Genomic DNA, 19,680 nt, shown 5'->3' on the forward strand with positions numbered 1-19,680 from the left:
ACTAAATATTTTTCAAAACCTACCTTCCCCAAACTGAATTTAGGCCTTGTTCACATGCGGAAATTGACCAAAATAACTATTGCAGAATAAATGTCACTTTATTCTGGACCAATGATTTCCTTCACAAAGCAGGACTTTTTTTTCTGGTCAATTTTCCTGTGGAGACAAGATCTTAAGGGGCAGATTCCAGCTAAATGAGTACATATCTATAGTAGAAGGTGAACAGGCAAATAAGTCTTTGCCCCTGAACAAAGACCCCAGTGAATTCTGTACTGAATTCTATAAATGCTCTAGTCAGACTCTGGCACCTGTTTCTGACATTAATATTTAATGAGTCCCCTTTATGATATCAACTGTTACTTTAGAGGTGCACCGAAAAGATAAAGATCCTGAAACCTGTGCCTGTGTCAAACATATATGTATGTTTGTTCAGTACAGACTGTAAATTACTTCTAAAGTATTGGGAACCAGATTTTTTTTCCCCAGCCTTGTGCATAGACCCAAATGCGTTTTATATCTGCACATAACTCAGAAAATACTAAGAAACTGCTTAGTATTATTCATGCTGCTAGATCAGATGTCATTTTTGTGGTTATTTTAATGTAAGATGCTCAAAAAGTCTTTCCTTGAGTGGAATGGTATTATCATTTTGCTGGTAACAGTGTATTTGGCCTTACGTTGTTTACTGGTTTAACATCAGTGATATGGGTCCAACAGCCAGTATTATCGTTAATGAAATAGTCAAAGGACTTTGTATTATGCAGAAGTACTAAAAAGGGGAGCCTTTTATTTGTATTCTTTGCACTGTAGAACCTTTAGCTGAGAGAAACCTGCCTCGTGAATATACTGTATCATCATAGATGACACTGATCATTATATTGACTATGTTTGTGACCATATTTTGTAATTTACAAGGAATCCGATTCTGTTGCTACCTAAAATCTTTAAATAATCCCACTACTTTCATAGCTTCTTGGGTTAAAAATAATAGTACAACCAAAGGCATTATCTGTAGGTCTTAAGTGGTCTTTAGAATCTATTAAATACATTCAGGAGTGCACATATCAGGCGAAAACTGCAGTTGTTTCAATAAAATTGTCTTCGATAGCCCACCAGATGCTTGTGATATAATTCCCTTCCCAACCAGTAGATTGAGACTGATCACTAAGTCTTTTGATTACCTCATTTTCCATACATAATGATCTACTCACACTTTGACTGGAGGTAGTTTGGTCTCAAGAAGGTGGAGGAATAATTGCCACTGCAAGCCAGCTAGATACACATGAAAGCAGGAGAGGCCTCTAACAATACCTTACCCATGCAACACCACATAAAGCACCAACAGCCTGCAGATCCTTTTTCCTGTGTGCAGTCATCATCCTTACCAACGATTTTGTATGACTGACCCCAGCAAAGGTTCCGGAACCCATAACAGAGCTTGTAATGCTTACACTGCCAAGCTTCTATGAAGCTGGGTATTGTGAGATTTTTCTGCCAGAACTGTGAGAGAAACTGTGCCCCAGAAGGGGATTCCCACCACAAGAAGGATGCTCATGTGCAAAATATTGACCAGCAAAATAAACAATGAAGTATAAGACTTTTTTTAGTAACCATATATATGTTTAATGTTATAACTAAAACCAAAGGAACTAATGCTGATTCCTACTTATTGTGAGGTGTTTTTCAAGTGTCCACTAATTATGCACCAATTTGGTAATGACTATTATGCTGAAATAGTTTAGTAAAAAATTATTCATGCAAATGCACCATGGATCTCTGTTCCAAAGTGTTTCACCTCCATTCAGTATTAATAATGCAGATTAAAAATTAGCTAAGTAAATTATTTTATACTTATTTTAAATATTTGCTTTAAATTGTGTCATTTCTTTCTGTGTTCCAATGCATGTTGTGTATTGGATTGTTACTTTAACCAGAAAGATTGATTTGGAACTTAGGCTGTTGTCAGAAAATCTACACATTTTTTACTGATTCCTTTGTGGGTATTTTTGGTCTGGCAGTTAGTATCAGAACAGAAAAAGAACCTGAGTGCTAGTCTAACCTGCAGAACAACAGCAAAAGGTATGATTTATTAAGAAATAATTCCAGGAGGGTAACGCTTTATCTATTTAAAGAAGATCAAAGCAGAAGAGAGCTGCTCTACAAGGATATTGTGGGTTTTTAATAGGTCACTTAGCATGTTATTGTTCATTGCAATTAATTACAACAAAAGGAACCACACAGTCAATTCAGTCTTTGCTACTTCTTCCCCTATTTGCACTACATTGGTGTAATAACAGTTAATATATATTTTTGCAGAAATACATGAATATGGGGAGGGTGGAGGAATCCTTCCCAATCTGAAGCCAAGAAATAAATTAAAAGAAATAAAAGAAAAAACAGTTGTCTTTTTTTGTCAGAAAATCTAGTAGTATTTTGTGTTAGAGCCAGTTCCTGCAAAGATTTATTTATGTGAGTAACTTCACTTATGCGAGGAGACCCATTAAGTTAGTAAAATTTTGCGACTAAAGGTGGTTTGTGTTTAAGCTTTTGGAGCACTGGTTTCTTATTGTGGAACAGGAACTGAGCACCTGGGAAAATACATACCACGTCACCAGGATAGTGAAGTACAGTATTTCACCAAGATCAATGCTATTATGAATACTGACAGGTTTCAGAGGAACAGCCGTGTTAGTCTGTATTCGCAAAAAGAAAAGGAGTACTTGTGGCACCTTAGAGACTAACCAATTTATTTGAGCATGAGCTTTCGTGTGAGCTGTAGCTCACAAAAGCTCATGCTCAAATAAATTGGTTAGTCTCTAAGGTGCCACAAGTACTCCTTTTCTTATTATGAATACTGTCTCACAGTTTGCTGTTTAGGTATGTATGTGTGTTGCACATCCTCAAACAGTTCCTAGAGGGAGCGACTTCTCCCAGGGAGGAAGGAGCCCTATCTCAAGAAGTGATTCTGAAAGGAGGTTCGGGGTGTAAGAGTTGCTCCATGCTCTCTGCCTGGAGGAGAAAGCTAAACTGTTTTGTACTAGCAGCAGGATGGTAGCTATTTGTATATTCTCTTCCTGTAATAAATGCACATTGTTCTGTTGTTTGTTAAACTTGTGCCTGTGTTGTTATTCCAGGGACTCCATCTGCTTGTGTAGCTCACACAGCAATAAGGAAACCACAAGGTCTTGTAATGATACCAAATTAATCCAGAATTTATGCTCAGGGCTACATTAACTCCAAAAAGAACAGATGTTTTATTTCTCCTCTAGGCCCTGAATGTCCCTGTGCTGTTATGACCATCTCTTTGATTGTGACCTGTGAGGAACAACGGTCTCCAGAACCTGTTAAAACCTCTTGAAAATCATGCACAGGGGTCTTTATAGAGTGTTCCCTCTTTCCTCCTCTGCAGCGGATATCATACTGCCTCCACACCACTCCTGGGAAATAAAAGACTAAATTATGAGTCTCAGATTGGTTTTCCCCGGGTGGTAGCACTTCATGTTACTTCTAGGCTGCTAGGTCAACTCTTTATCTTACTTTCACGTATCTTATTATATAATGAACTTATTTTAGTATTTACCCATAATGGCACTGAAAGCTACAAACATCAAGTATTTATGAAGGAGTTCAATATAAGTTAGCTAATACAGTATCACATATACTTAGATCTCTAAGGCCTTTTCAGCTTTTATTCTCCCATCATGCTGAAAAGTTTGGCTGGAACCTTCTCAAGATTGGCTGGCTCTAGTTGGCAAGAGCATGACTCTTGGGTAAATCTATTTCCCTATAGACTTTAATACATAGCTAAATCTGCCGGAGCCTGTCATCCTCAATGGCTATTACATATTTTCCTTGACCGAATGTAGCTAATCTAGCATTAATAAGATCATTCATATTCTCTATCCAAAGTAAGGAAGATTATGTAATTTAAATATAAAATGAATAAATGATTCTTACAACAAACTGCTGCAAATTCAGTAGTTTCAAAATATTTTCACTGCAAAATTATGGGACAATTCTTTCCCTGTTTAGAGGAGATGTGAATGTGCAGTCATAATAAACACTAAAACAAATCCACTATTTAATAATAAAATTGAAAGGAAGATATGTCTAGTCCAGAAATAGGACAAAGTGAGAGCTCAGATGATCAAACTTCACCAGTTAGTGAAGTTCTTATCTATTAAGGGCCAGATTTTCAAAGCTCAGCCTTCAGGTAACGCTCACAAAAATATATCTGCACATGTATAATGGGCACCATTGAAAAAGAAAAGTTTATTGTCCTTTGGTGGTTCTTACTGGACATTATTTGTGGTATTCACTATATGTAGGTTTAGGGTCTCAGTTTTAAAAATATGGTTAAAATCTCAACAACTTTTGGAGGAGTGTTCTGCTTTAGGTCTTGCAGAGATTTCTGTCCATTTTATGCTGCATCCTGACCACCTTGTTCACTGTTTTGTTTGGGATTTATTTTTATAATGCTCCACTTAAAAAAATTAAACACTTATATGGACCATGCCCTCTTATATCTCCTACTGCTTACTTTACATTCTCCTCCTATTATTTCTGTATTCCAAATAGCTATTCTTATTACTTCTAAATTCTAACCCATCTACTTCTTGCTTGACTGCTATGGACTGGATAAAAGAATTTTGCAGGCCTCTGCATTATGGAAATTGGGCCCTCCCCCGCTTCTTCCTTAAACTAGAGAGAGTATGTGAATCTGTAAATATGAGATTATCAGAGTTAGATCTTTCTCAGCAGAAAATACAGAAGTATCACGGACAGAGAAAAGATTTTGTGTTCTTATGCTACTGTATTTTGAGTATTAGAATGCAAACAGGATTTGAATATAAGAATAAAGTTGTATATAGCCCCAAACAATTAACTGATATATAAATACCCAACAAAAACATGGCCTTAACTACAGTGGTACAGGGGCTTCTTCTGAGATTGGAGACTAGTAGAATCTTCTATTATGTCACTGTAGTTCAGGTTTCATGACAAGTCACTCTCAATGGACACTAAGGCAAAGGCGTCACTTTTGGACTGCTCTCTCATTGAGCAGTCATAGCTTTTAGTTCTGCTCATCCTGGAGAATGATCATTCTGCTTCAGCATTTGTAACTGGCAATGTGAGGTAAATATGATGAGTGGTGCCCACATCTGGAAAAGTGGGTTCCAGGTGGCAAGACTTCAACTGTTTTAATAGGTTAATTGGCAATTTGCAAGCTTCATTTTTCCGAAGGAATAATACTGTTCAAACTCATCTTCAAAAGTTACTTTGAGATCAGATGGATATTTTGCAACCAAAGCTACATACTGCAGCTGCATCTTGTTGTGGAGCATATTGCTGAAGTTGGTTGGGAAGCCAAAATCCTTATAGGCTTCTCAAAGATTTTGCAGAGACCCTTTCAGACTCTCAGTTATTAAATTAAAAGTTTCTATTCTAAACTTTTCTGGCCCCCACAGCTCCACATTCAGTGTATTGGATTCACATGCCTACTGTTTTCATTTTGGGACTTGATGAGTTTCACTGTAATAGGCTTGAGATAAAGTTGGTGCCTTTGACTTTCGAAATGCTCCAGTTTCATCAAACTGACTCCTTGGATGCAGTCACCCAGTGACTACAGGAGTTGGACAGCGAAGCCGACATGGATATCTGCTTTTTAAAATGGTTGACATCACTGAAGGACATGAATCCATAGCTCTGCCATAAATGTGGTTTCAAGAAAGGTCCATCTTTTCTTGCAGAAACTGTGCTTCTGTTTGTGTAGTCCCATATACAGTGGTGTCTTTGCTGACTTTATCCAGAGCTTCTCATATATGTACACAATGGTGACATAGGGCTTTTGTGGATTCAGCATGGCAGGACCAAAGGATGCCAGACAGAGATTTTAGAATCAAAATAGGATTATTTTCTTTTCCGTTAAAGCCCTCAGTAAGGATTTTCCAGTGGTGCATTGAGACAGCAGAGAAGGTGTAGAGTCATTGGAGGAAGCCAAAAAAATTCACTGCTTGGACAAATTCAGAGAATGTGCTGCACAAGGGACATAATCTCCTACAGAATTAATATGCCTAATATGCATCTGAATGCATGTTGACAGCATTGGCATAGGCCTGACAGCAACAATCCAAAATATTAATACCCAGTTTGTTTAAAGTAGACAGCACATTCTCTGCAAGACTTGGCACAAATTTTAGAAAATGTTCAACAGGATTTCCACTTTTGTTAATACAACAAACAATGAATGGTAGCTGATCCATGAGAAATACTGGGAGTACTGTCAACTGCAAGGGAGTAATATTTGGCAGTGCAAATTTCCTCTTGTATTGCTGGTAGCACTTTCTTCCACATCAGTTAAAAAAATTTCATCACAGATAGTGGAGGAAATATAAGATTTTCCATGTCCAAACTTATTGATATGACTTGCAAGGAAGTTACCAAATTTGGAAATTTAACTCTACTATTCTCCCCAAAATTCAACTGTGAAGAGATCCAGTGTTTTCATCATCCCAGGGAAATGGGAGTCATCCTTCAGCAAAAAAATTCATTACCTTCACAACTTGCTGTAACACCTCTTAGACTTGATTCTGACCAACAGGGAGAAATTGGTTTTGAATCTGAAGATGGAAGGCAATTTGGGTGAAAGTGATCATGAAATGATAAATTTCATTTTCTAAAAGGAAGGAGTGAAAGTAGCATAATAAGGACAATGGACTTCAAAAAAAGCAGACTGTAACAAATTCAGAGAAATGGTGGTAAAAATGGGAAGAAAAGCTAAGGGGAAAAGGAGTTCAGGAGTGCTGACAGTTTATCTACTTAGCAGGGAGGGAGAGCTAATAATTGATGATATCAAGAAAAGGTGAAGTGTTTGATACCTATTTTGCTTCAGTCTTCACTAAATAAAGTTAATGGTAACCAGATACTCAATACAATTAATTTTGACAACAGAGGGAAGGAACACAAGCCAATATAGGGAAAGAACAGGTTAAAGAATATTTAGATAAGTTAGATGTATTCAAGTTGGGAAGTCCTGATGAAATTCATGCTCCGTACTTAAGAAACTAGCTGACGCAATCTCGAAAACATTAGCAGTTATCTTCAATAACTCATGGAGATTCCAGAGGACTGGAGAAGGGCAAACATAATACCTGTCTTTTAAAAAGGGAAGAAAGAGGATCTGGGAAGTTATAGGCCAGTCAGCCTAACTTTAATACTTGGAAAGATACTGGATCAAATTATTAAACAATCAATTTGTAAGCACCTAGAGAATAATCAATTATAAGGAGTAGCCAGCATAGATTTGTCAAGAGCAAATGATGCTAAACCAAAATGCTTTCCTTTTTTGACAGGGTTACTGGCCTAATGGATTAAGGGGTAGTAGTAGACATGATATATCTTTATTTTACTAAGGCTTTTGACACATTCCCACATGACCTTCTCATAAGCAAACTAGGGAAATGTGATCTAGCTGAAATTACTATAAGGTGAATGCATAACTGCTTCAAAGAGTATACTCAGAGTAGTTATTAATTGATTGCTGTCACACTGGGAGGACCTATCTAGTGGGGTCCTGGTTCTGGTACTATACAGTATTTTCATTAGTGATGTGGATAATGGAATGGAGAGTATACTTATAAAATTTGCAGTGACCCCAAGCTGGGAGGGGTTGCAAGCACTCGAGAAGACAGGATTGGAATTCAAAACAATCTTGACAAATTGGAGATTTGGTCTGAAATCAACAAGATGATATTCAAGATCTTGATGATGATATTCAACAAGATGATATTCAAGATGATATTCAACAAGATGATATTCAAGATGATATAGGAGGAGTACCCGATAACAGTCTTCAAATAGGTTAAGAGCTGTTTTAAAGAGGACTATGATCAATTCTCTGTCCGCTGAAGGTGGGACAATAATTGGCTTAATCTGCAGCAAGAGAGAAGAGAGATTTAGGTTAGATATTAGGAAAAATGTTCTAACTATAAGTATAGTTAAGTAGGTTTCCAAGGAAGGTTGTGGAATCTCCATCATTGGAAATTTTTAAGAACAGGTTGGACAAACCATTACAGTGACAGTCTCTAGGTATAGCTGGTCCTACCTAAGTGTAGGGGGCTGGACTTGATGACCTCTTAGGTCCCTTCCAGTCCTATATTTCAGTGATTCTTTTATACCACTTCTCTCTTTGAAACTGAAGTGACAGCTCAGTATCAATATGCTGATTAACTTTAGATACCTTTAGATAACTTTAAATTGATAGTCACTCTTACTCTCATGCTCTGTAATTCAAGCAGTAGGATGAGCCCAATCACTCTTCTTGTCTGAAAGAAGCTTGCACATGAAACAGAACATAGCACTAAATGAAGGCGACTACAGCAACCATTCCCACATGACTGTTTCTCCATTGACCAACTTTCAAGAGAAAGTGCCTCTGGACAGAGATGATAACTGTAAGGCCGATCACCCATGTGTTTGTACAGCTGTTCAGATATTTTGAAATCTGCATAATGGTTTTGGCAATTGGATTCAATCTAGTACTTTTGGACATTATCAACTACCTGCCATTTGGCTGGATCTGTCAATAAAGATGACTAAGATAATTGTGAAACAATATTGTGTAAGGTGAGATGGCTTATCTTCGTCTCTGCCTCAGCCATATGTAGGTGAGTATAAGGAGGCCCCTTACAACTTGTTCTGCTTTAGACTGTACTGGGCCTTTTCAATGGCACAGACTGAACTTGACATTCCCTCCACTGCAACATCAATATGAGTTACCACTAGATTAAAAAAAAATGGCTCAGTAACCCTTTGTCCTGCAGTTCCTTTTCTTTAATCAGTTTTAATTTAGAGGAGCTTCTCGGGTGTTTCCAACATGCCATTTAAATTAGTTAATTTTATATAACTATATAGTGAGCACGTCTTGATTTTTTTGTCATCCGTGCTTCATACAGGTGTGTACATTCAGGAGCTGCTCTAGCTACAGGCGAACTAGGCAGCTCAAAATGCTAAGAGGCTTTCCCCATTTTTAACCAGATCTTCAAATTTTAATGCACATGTTCTTTGGACAACAGTTTTCAAGGATTTGTTCTGGAGAAGTTTTAGAAAATAAACAGGCAGGTCTTTGTGCATTGGGCCTTATGTATCTGAATATTGTTTTGTAGTAATCAAAAGTAAGAAAAAAATGTGATATAAAATATCAGCAGATATAAAATTCCAGTTAACTTTTGAAAACAATCCAACAGTTTAATATTAATCTGGATATCTCCCAGAAGATTCCACCATATGATCTTCCCTCAGTTCCCTTCCTAGCGTCTCTTTGTTCAGTCCTGTGCAGGTCTCTTATGGTTAGATCAAGCCATAGTTTGCAACAGAGATGTAACATTTATTTTTTGGCTTTTTGAATGTAATCAGTAGACCCTCACTTGCATCAGATTTCTCTAAAGATGTGCTAGAGCAGACTGGGTATGAAATTAGGTGCCATTGCTAAATTATTGTTTGTAGCCTCCTTTACTTATTTTATATTATACAATCTTCTGCTGTTTATGCTGAGTTGTAAGTAAGCTTTTTCGTTAGCACCTTAGACAAGTCAAATGCCTAAGCAACTTGGCTAAAACAACTTCCAGTTTCCCAGACAAATACTAGATTAATCTACAAGATACTCCCCTATTGCAAAAAATCGTAAAACTGACCAATCTGATGGTAATGTCATATAGGAGGACTATACTGAATTAGCTGAAGATCATCTCAGTCTCTGGGTGGATGGGAATGGCTTGTATTACACAACAGGGAACCCTCTAGCCAGTTGATGAGTGGCATTGATACGTTTCCAAAATTTCCAGTCCTCTTTTCTTGAAAGATTGTGGCTTCAGTTTGATGGACATGCAGGGAGAAGGTTAAAGGAGTAAAATAAAACTCCTCAGAATCCCATCAAGAAAAGGAGGACTCCAGTCTTCTGTGAGGGTAAAGAAGTGCTAAAGTTGAAGGGGAAGCTTTCCCATCAAAAAGCCAAAGGGCAGCAGCATAGAGAAACAACCCTACCACCAACCTTGTCTTTCATCACATTCATCTCATTAGAGTTGGTTCAAAAATGTTAATTCTCAGGAATCAGGACAAGAAGCAGCTGCCTATGGCAGCAGAATCTGCCTAGGGCTGGTGCGGAACCTGACTGGGACTACGCTGCAACTCTGGCGCATGGGGTCACAGCACCACTCACTCAAATTTGGACAAATTTGTCCAAATGGACCTGAAATTGCCAGAGCAAAGTTTACAGGACCTTTTGCTCCACTAGTTGTGCGGGATAAAATAAATGTTTTAATATGTGAAGATCCTGAATATGTATCACCTTCACTTATTTTCTGACACTATGTATACTACATACTAATACATTTTAAGGAATCAGATATTCACGTTGCATGAGAACTAGAGCAGTATTCTTATATGAAGATTTAGAAGGTATATCTTTGCAGATATTTTCAATGTAAATTCAGAGATCCATTTGGTTAAACATAGATACAAATGCTTTGTATTAGATATTCCTATCAGTGTACAGTATATAACCAGTGTAGCTATCTTGCTTATAAAAGGTCTACAAGGAATAAAACAAGTTGACTTAATTTTTTCCTTCTTTTTAGAAGCTGCTTGTGTTTAAATTGCTCAATTTAAGTAGCACGCTGTAAAACTACAAAAATGTACTGCAGTGTGAATAAATTATCTTCTTTTAATTCTTGCTCTGAGTGATCGTAAATAATTAACACCAGCTGTTTCTGAAGATTGTATTTTTATTATTAGAAGTAATAAAAACCAAGGACCATGTCTGCTGTAGTGAAACTTGTAGTTAACTGAAACAGAAGTCTGCTGGCCTCATTTTCTTAAAGGGAGGTTCACCAAACTCTAGCAGAAACACTGTGATCATGAAGAGAGATTCTGAAAGCAAACTTTATGCGCTGTAGACACATGCTGATTGATTTGTCTGATTTTTTTTTTTTTTGCCCACACAGTAAGACTTTTCTTTTAATTTTAAATAATCACACAGAGATGTACACAGATCTCAAAGCAGGATCCTGGGATGAAATTTTAGTCCCATGGAAGACCGTGGGAATTCCTGGTTGACTTCAGTGGGGACAGCATTTCATCCCCCAGTATTAGGCATTAGAGATATGGTTACAAATTATCAACCCGCCCACCGCATTCAGCTTTGGAAACAATTAGTGGTACACTATAGTTTTACAATTCAAAAATCCTTATTCTGTACCTTAAATTTGAATTTACATGGGCTGTTTGTGTGTGTCTATGTGTGCTTTTTTTGTACTCATGCAATGTTCAGATTTGTTTTTAAAATTATTTTTAATGTATGAATAATGCATCAGGATAACTCCTTATCCAGAATAAGACCAGGGGGAATGGTCTGTCTCTCTTTAAAAGAACAGTTGTATGAAGTGTCTGATTTTATTCATTTGTATTTTGACACTGATGAAGGTTTTGATCTGGAATGAGTAGGTTCTAATTTCCTCGTATTTAATCACCAGGTGATTTTTCTTAATATTGTGATATGATTTCATCACCACCATTTTTGCTTAATCAGTTCAAACAATTGTTACATAAGTAAATGACTGTCAAGCAGGGATCCTGACAGAGATCTGTTTCTCTTCAACATCAATAAGTAAAGATTTGAATGTATTTTTTATTTTTTACTTTTATTTGGTCAGTATATCAGAAAAACCTTGTAAGTGTCCTGATCCCTTTCTGAGTTATACGTTCTCACGAGCATTCTGCTTCATCCCCTGTATGGCACAAAAAATATCACACACAAATTGGTGCAGTTTGCAGCTTTTCCTTTTGAGTCACTAGTTAACCTTAAATGAAGCTGTTTCAGGCCAAACCGGATGGCCTTTGACAGGGCACGGTGGCCTTGACAGGGCCCGGTGGAGAAGCATACACTGCTGCAGTTTTTAATATTCATAGAATAAAGTCTGCAGATTAGAGTTCCAAGTCCATTCACAAACAGAGCTGCTCCACAGTGGAGTGTGTGTTACTGAAAAGAAATTTGGAACTATTGGGGTAAAAAGCAAAATCTATTCCCAAATGGAGATTTAAAACTGGATTATCCGTAAAGAAAACTCTGAGGCTATGGGAATCGTATGGGATATATTCAATATGAATTTTAAAAAATGCCATAAAAGAGAGAGACAGTCTGGACATTATTCCAATACATTGTACAGCTTTGGCTTTTTAGAGTAATGGGTTCATTGTTATAAAGGTTGCCCATTGTATCTGTTTTAAAAAATGAGCACAGCACAGAATGCATGAGGTAGCATGCCCTAAGGGATGATGTTGGATGCGGGGTGGGAGGCAAAGCTGGTTTTAGTGTGCTTCTCTTATTTGCTTCAGAAGCAGTAGGATTGTAGGAGGAAGAGGTCTGTGCTCTCTTTTAAAGACATCTTATTATGTTACAAATAGATAAAGCTACATATTCCAGTATTGCCAGCATTTGGTAGACGATAGTATATAGAGTATATTTTTCTCTAATGTTTCAAAATATCACCTATGCTCAGTGTTAACAACATAACCAATGGCTTTCTATGGTTATATTCCAACAGAGCCTTCATGCAGTCTGCGCAGGATACAAAATGTAACAAAGTTGTCTGAAAAATGCTTTATTTCTCTGAAGCAACATATGGCACCTTACAATTAAATTTTGGTCTAGTGACTACCTGTCCTTTTTCATTATCAAATGGCAATGTCCATGTGCGAAGTATAGATCAACTGTAATGCAATACTGTAATGTACTTGTCTGCATGACTTTGTCCAAAGTAAAGTAAAAGGGCTATATTTTTTTCAGTAATGAGACTAAGTAGGAGTTGTCCAGTAACATATTGTCAAACTTATGAGCTTTTTTTCCCGAGAGGTGTCATCAAACACAAAACCACTATCTACCCTGACCTACATTATAACTTCTATTAATTTATTTTATTTTGAGACAGACTTTATATCATGTATATGTACACAAATTTATATTAAGAAGTCATCTCATCAGTAGTACCTCTTATTTTCCAAAGACATAGCTTTCTTTGTCAAATAAAACATACCTTTTTCACTTCACAAATTCAGTAGGTTAACTACATAAATGGTAGATTTAGCCTATTCTGCATTATTTGTGAATGATTGGATCTTTTTAGATAATGTGTTTAGTAGAAGTATTATATCTGTAGTGGGATTTACAGGAGCCAGTTCTGAACTTACTGAGATCCAACTCACATTTTAACACGATTTCTTTTTCTTTTAGATTTTTTGGTTTGGTTTTGCGGCGCTAGTTCTTAAAAACAAATAATGGAAAATAAAAGTTCTAAGAATAATAATGCCTCTGTTAAAGAGTCATGCCAGAGTGGGAAAGGAAGCACAGCCATCTGGTGTCTAGGATAGGATCCTCCGAACAGCATAGGAAAGCACAGCTTACTGTTCCGTAAAAGTACCTTATAACCCACCCTAACACCTGTTACACACTGCAACATATAGGCAAAGGACTGATTATTTTTCAGGCCAGCATACGACTCCTTTGAGCCTTGGTGCACTTGGTAGGGTGGTATAGCTGGTACCCAACCTACTGCTGTTTTGAGCTCTAAGTTGCAATCTTGTCCTACTTGACACCCTTTTCACCCACTAATGCAACAGCACAGTACAGGACATGATTTTTCCTTGTGTCCAGATTTCATAACAAATGCTTTTGGGGCAAGAGGGGGGAGTGAGTGTACTGTAAGTTAGGTTTATAAATACATTTCATGTGCTGTTTTGAGAATATAAAAGATAACACGATGAAATGTGCAGGGTATGTTATCTAGACATTTTTCAACAGGGAAGTGAAATGCAAATATATTTGATGCATGTTATATCACAAAATTGTTCTGTTTACAACGGATTTGAACTTTATATGGTGAGCTGGCAGGAAATGAGGCAGGGTTCCAACTACATAAAGTTCAAATCCGTCGTAAGCAGAACCACTCTGAGACATTTTTCATTGTCAGGGTTTTCTACAAATGTGATATAACATGCAAGTCAAGAAACGACAAAAGTCCATTAACATGCTTACAAAATAGGTCAGACTTATGATACTGAGTCAATGGGAGTTCTGTTGATTTCAGTTGAGCTAGAATTTCACCTCAGGATGAACATTAAATACATTTATCCCAAAGCATCACATTGCATTACTAATTAGTTTCTGAATTGAGTGGTAAATTATTGTAAATCGTTCTGGCTTTTATCCCAACTGAAATTAAACTTGCAGATTTACTTAATATTATTAAATTAATGTTGATTGGTTCCAATATGTATACATTTGTCTCTCTTACAGATTTCGTTTCTTGCCTCAGCTTACATAAGTCAGGAGCTCTCAGAGGAAAGCTGCTCTGCCCTGGGATCTATTACACATTACCTTTACCTTTGCCAGTTTAGCTGGATGCTCGTTCAGGTTAGTATCTTTCTCTTTCTCTTTCTCTCTCTCTCACTCCCAAAAATCTGCTTAAGGGCAGCTGACACTTGTACTGCATTTATGTCATTTCTTAATGTGTCTGTCATCACATTCCAGTGATATTTATGAGGCAAAGAACTTAAATAACCCCTACTAACCCTAGAGTGAAAGATCTAGAAATACATTTTCAGATCTGTTTGGAGATGTATTCCACTAAGTCCCATTAACATCCACGGCCATTGTGCACTAAATCTTTCCATATCCCAGTTTGAAAATGTACCCAGTAGGAAGTACATTATCAAAACTGAAGAAGCTGCTTTTGTGAGAGCTAATGGTGTTTCTAAATGTATCTTCCTTACATTGTTTTGAAAAAGTCTCTTCAAGTTGAAATACTGGTTACAAGTTACATTGGTCATCAGAGTCAATGTCAGTTTGCACTTTAGACCCATGTAGAATGAAAAATCTACTTCTTAATTCAAGTTGAGATGTATAGCGTAGAGAAAAGCTATTATAAGGCCAAAACGCTGCATCAGATCTACTGAAAAAGTACACACATTCGCAGATATGCCCACAATTCTGAGACAGAAGACTTAATTCAGCATGATATAAGCAAGTAAAACTCTTGTGGAAATCTCTAGACCAAATCTATTAGTTGTGGAAACATGTGTGATGTAAATTGGTCAAAGCAACTGTGAGATAAAGCAGAGGAGGGTCCATCATGCAGATTTGTATTTAGCATCCCATGCACCTCTGCGCATATGTGCTTACAGTATTGACAGGATTTGGGTGCATCATGTTTATAGTATACAATGTCATATTTGCAGCACCTTCACTCAAATTGCTTTATTTTATCTCACACACTGTCCAGCATACAGGATTGGGCCCTATGTAAGGACAAAATTCAGCAGAGATCAATTATGCTGTAACTGTGCTGCTTTGTCCTTAGTAACGGAAAGACACCAAAAAAAAAATTCTTCACTTCCTTGCGCTTTGTCAAGAGGCTAACATAAACATGGAACAAAAACAAAAGGCAGCTCTCTATCTTGGGTCCCAAGCTTACTGTGTCTGTTTGCCTTAAATAGCAGTAATTTTGAGGAAAAGAAACACATAGTCAGCCTAAAACATAGAATCACCTTTTCTGAACACGGCTGAACACTGAGCAGAGATCTTCCTTGAGCTATACATAGTGAAGCCTAGATTTTTTTTCCTGAGTTGATACAGTTAGAACCCAATAAAATGCATGAGTAATTCAAATTATTCCCTTGAATATACATTACTTTCCATTTGTCAGTACTGAACTACTTCTGCTGATATGCCCATTCACCTGGTTTGGTTCGCAATCTCTGAAGTTTCATGCAGTTTTCACTGGTCTTGACTAACCTAAATAATTTTGTCATTTTCAGATTTCACCATCTCACTGTCTACCTCACTTCCAGATAATTGATCAATATATTAAACATCACATGTTTCAGTATGGAACTTTGACACCCCACTGGTAACCCTTGACTGGATAATTGGCTATTTATTCCTACTCTTTGTTTTCTGTCTTTTAGCCAGTTTCTGCCTTATGAAAGTGCTGTACCTTTCAGACCATAACTACTGAATTCTTATAGTACAGTGTTGGACAACCTGCAGCCCGTGTAGGTCGCCTTTTGGGTGGCGACATAAGTTTTGTCCACAAAACTTGGTAGTTGTAGACAAGTCCTCACTATACAGCCACCAGCCTTTATTGCCAATAAACCCACAAGCTTTTTCTAGCTTTCCCCGGAGTCATACTATCCTCACAGGTTACTGCTTGGCTTTTTGCCTCTGATTTTCTCTCTTCAGTTCTTCCCAGTTTCTCTTTGTCCTGCTTCCCTCAAACACTCTCACACACAACACACAAACAATACTCAGCAAAGGCCCTCTGCCTTCTCAGTCCAAAACTCGTGTAGGTTTACATAACCCTTTTGTCTTCAGTAGGGTCTTGTGGTTAATTTATCCTCACTGTTATGTTAATTGAAGGGTGAGTTCACACCCATCAGTCTCAGCAAGGTTTTAACTTTTCCCATAACAAGGTTTAACTCATCTTATAGCAAATTATATCTGCCAGTTCTTCTTTATCCATTATTTTTGCTACATTAGGCACAGTTTTCCTTGGCAAAAGCCCATGCTCATTAGATCATGTTACATCATTATTTTTTAGGTGTTTTATAATTTTATTTTTAATTATCAGCTTGACCAAGTACTGAAATAAGGCTTACTGGTTTGTAATTCCCCAGATCACCTCTCCAGCCTTTTTAAAATGTAGGTCCTACATTTGCTACCTTCCAGTCCTCTGGTATATGTAGAAGCTGATTTTAATGAGAGGTTGCATTTTTTTCTTCCTAGTAGCTCAGTCATTTCATTCTTAAAATCCTTCAGATCTCTTGGATGTCAATCATCTGAGCCTGGTGAATTCATGCTTTTAAATTTACCAGTTTGTTCCAGCACCTCTTCTTTTGACACCTCAGCCTCTTATAGGGCTTCATCTTTGTGAGAAAACTCCTGACTTTTGTGTAGAACTACATTGAAATTAGCTTCTCCTCTTGTATGGACTCAGGTTAGTCATTCCAAAAAGCAATCCTTTCCCTCTCTAAACATTTGTAACCTTTGGCCGATGTATATGTATTTTATTAGACTCTGGCTCTTTGATCTCTCTTGACAGTTACATACTCAATATCTGCTACCTCATTTGGAGGCCTGTAGTATAAACCGAACACTATATTTGTATCCTACAAGTTCAGTTGCGTAGTCCAGTCCACTCCGAATTTCTCTTTCTCAATGGAATCTTGCAGATACAGCACTACTTCCTCACCTCTTCAATCTAATCTGTTGGTTTTGTGTAGTCAAATATTATACTATCACATTGCTTGTTATCATTCTACCAAAGTTCAGTAAATGCCTATAATGTAAAAATCCTCATCCATTCTAATTCACCTGTATTTTTAGCTTCTTGCCTTTATATATAGATATGATATCTATCAACAGATTATATACCAGATTATATACCAACAGATTAGATTGAAGAGGTGAGGAAGTAGTGCTGTATCTGCAAGATTCCATTGAGAAAGAGAAATTCGGAGTGGACTGGACTACGCAACTGAACTTGTAGGATACAAATATAGTGTTAGGTTTATACTACAGGCCTCCAAATGAGGTAGCAGATATTGAGTATGTAACTGTCAAGAGAGATCAAAGAGCCAAAGTCTAATAAAATACATATACATCGGCCAAAGGTTACAAATGTTTAGAAAGGGAAAGGATTGCTTTATATATAGATAAAAATATGTCTATTTTTATTTAACTTCTTGGTTTAACACTTTGTTGATTTTTAACTGAATTAACCTTTTTGATCTCAGCCTGTCCCTTCTTAAATCCAGCTGTAATTTCTGTTTTATCCTTTAGTGGGTACAAAACACCTTAGTATTACTGACGGTCTTTCGTACATGGAAAATGAACTTATTTTTATATCAGTGAATGCCAGGTCCTATGTGCTACAAAATGGGTAAGAATACAAACTGGAACCAAATGGTGGCGAATAGGACTTTGCATCTGTAGTCATGATGTGCCTCAGTCCTCTTAATACTTTAAGCATAAATGTGTGAAGATTAGAGCTAGTTGGAAAAAAAATGGAGGAGGGACATTTAAAGGTTTCTTTTAATTTCCATTAAAATGTTTAAATTCCAAATTTAATCAAAGTTATCATTTTTTTAAAAAATTGGTCCGCTTCTAGTGCATGGCCGCTGCACACATCAAGATATACAAGCATAGACCTTTCTTGTGCAATTTAGTTTGCTCTTACAGGGATTAAGATTTGTTGTGTGGCCTGCTCATTCCTGACATGAGCACAGGCCACAGTATCTTGTCACAACAAATCATAGGCAATGCAAGCTACTATATAAGTGCTTTATTACATCATTCCTAGATGTTTTGGTTGTTTCTTTATATACTTGCCAGATTTCCATGTCCCATTTGCGTCTATGCAATAGTTAGCATAGCAGGATGGTGGAACAAGCCAGGACATCCAGAACAGAATAAGTAAAGCCAGGAACACCTTCCAGAGCTTAAATACAGTCTGGAAATCACCAAAATACAACACCAAAACGAAACCAGATTTTTCAGTGCTGCGTACTTTCAACACTACTTTAAAGGGCAGAATGCCGGGGAATGACAAAGTACGACATGTCCAAACTGTTTTCATTTCTTACAAGCTGCCTCAGAAAAATCCTCTGTATCTTTTGGCCCAGAACAGTCTCAAACCAAGACCTGTTTACACAGTGCAGCCAAGAAGATATGAGCACCATCATTACCAGGAGGCATTGGAGATGGATTGGCCATGTGTCTTTGTATGGAAACTGATTCCATCACCAGAGTAGCGATAATATAGACACCTGAAAACAAGTGAAAACGAGGCTGCCTGAAAACAACATGGCGAAGAGCTGTGGAAACTGAGCTGAAAAACCTGGGGCACAGCTGGGGAACCATTGAAAGACTTGCCAGAAACAGACAGGAGTTTGTCGCTTCCCTAAATGCCAGAAGGCGTAATGGGTACAAACTAAACTAACAGTTAGCATGATGGGGTTGTACTGTCCTACTATGAGTTAAGGCTGCAGTCTCTGGGGAAGAGTGAGATATACTCTTGCTGCTGCATGCCATTGTCTTGTGGAAAGCAGTAGAGTCATACATGGAACTTATGTGGACATGTTTCTGTCCCTTTCTGCCTAGGTGCGAGTATTAATAAATCATATCCAATAAGAAATGGAGACACACCACTCACACGTGCATCCCCAAACAGAGTGTGAGATAAATTTTCACTACTCTAGCTTCTCATAGCAGTGTATGCTTTTGTGTGCATGTATCTATGGGATACGATAATATGAAGTACATAATGGTGAATAGTTTAAGTTGCTTTTATTTTATTTTATTTTTTTTAATTCTATCGATCTGTTTTCCCACAACAAGTCATAAATTCTTTAACATATTGAAACATTTTTTATTTTGGTGTGAACCAGTTGCCATTAATAATGTTCAGCGTTTAGGGAAGTGTAAAGGAAGAGCCAAGTTTTGAAACATAATTATTCAATATATTCAAATGCTCAGATCTTAGAAAAGAGTATTTCCTTAAACTTTTCTGTTCATTAAAATACAGATATGAATTGTTGAATCTAATGGACAGTAGCTCAGGCAGGCTGTGC

At 37.2% G+C, this 19,680-nt stretch overlaps 1 protein-coding gene across 6 annotated transcripts in view; it reads left to right on the forward strand.

Moving 5' to 3' along the window:
• ADGRV1 (adhesion G protein-coupled receptor V1) overlaps positions 1-19,680 on the forward strand; it is a 416,951-nt gene that overhangs the window by 280,952 nt on the left and 116,319 nt on the right. For all 6 annotated transcript variants that reach the window (XM_075128570.1, XM_075128569.1, XM_075128566.1 and 3 more), the window contains one exon: positions 14,348-14,464. In XM_075128570.1, coding sequence (XP_074984671.1) covers positions 14,348-14,448 — 101 coding nt within the window. In that variant the 3' untranslated portion in view covers positions 14,449-14,464. The remainder of the gene's footprint in view (positions 1-14,347; positions 14,465-19,680) is intronic.

The sequence above is a fragment of the Caretta caretta genome, chromosome 5 (assembly GCF_965140235.1).
Source record: "Caretta caretta isolate rCarCar2 chromosome 5, rCarCar1.hap1, whole genome shotgun sequence".
Lineage (NCBI taxonomy): Eukaryota > Metazoa > Chordata > Testudines > Cheloniidae > Caretta > Caretta caretta.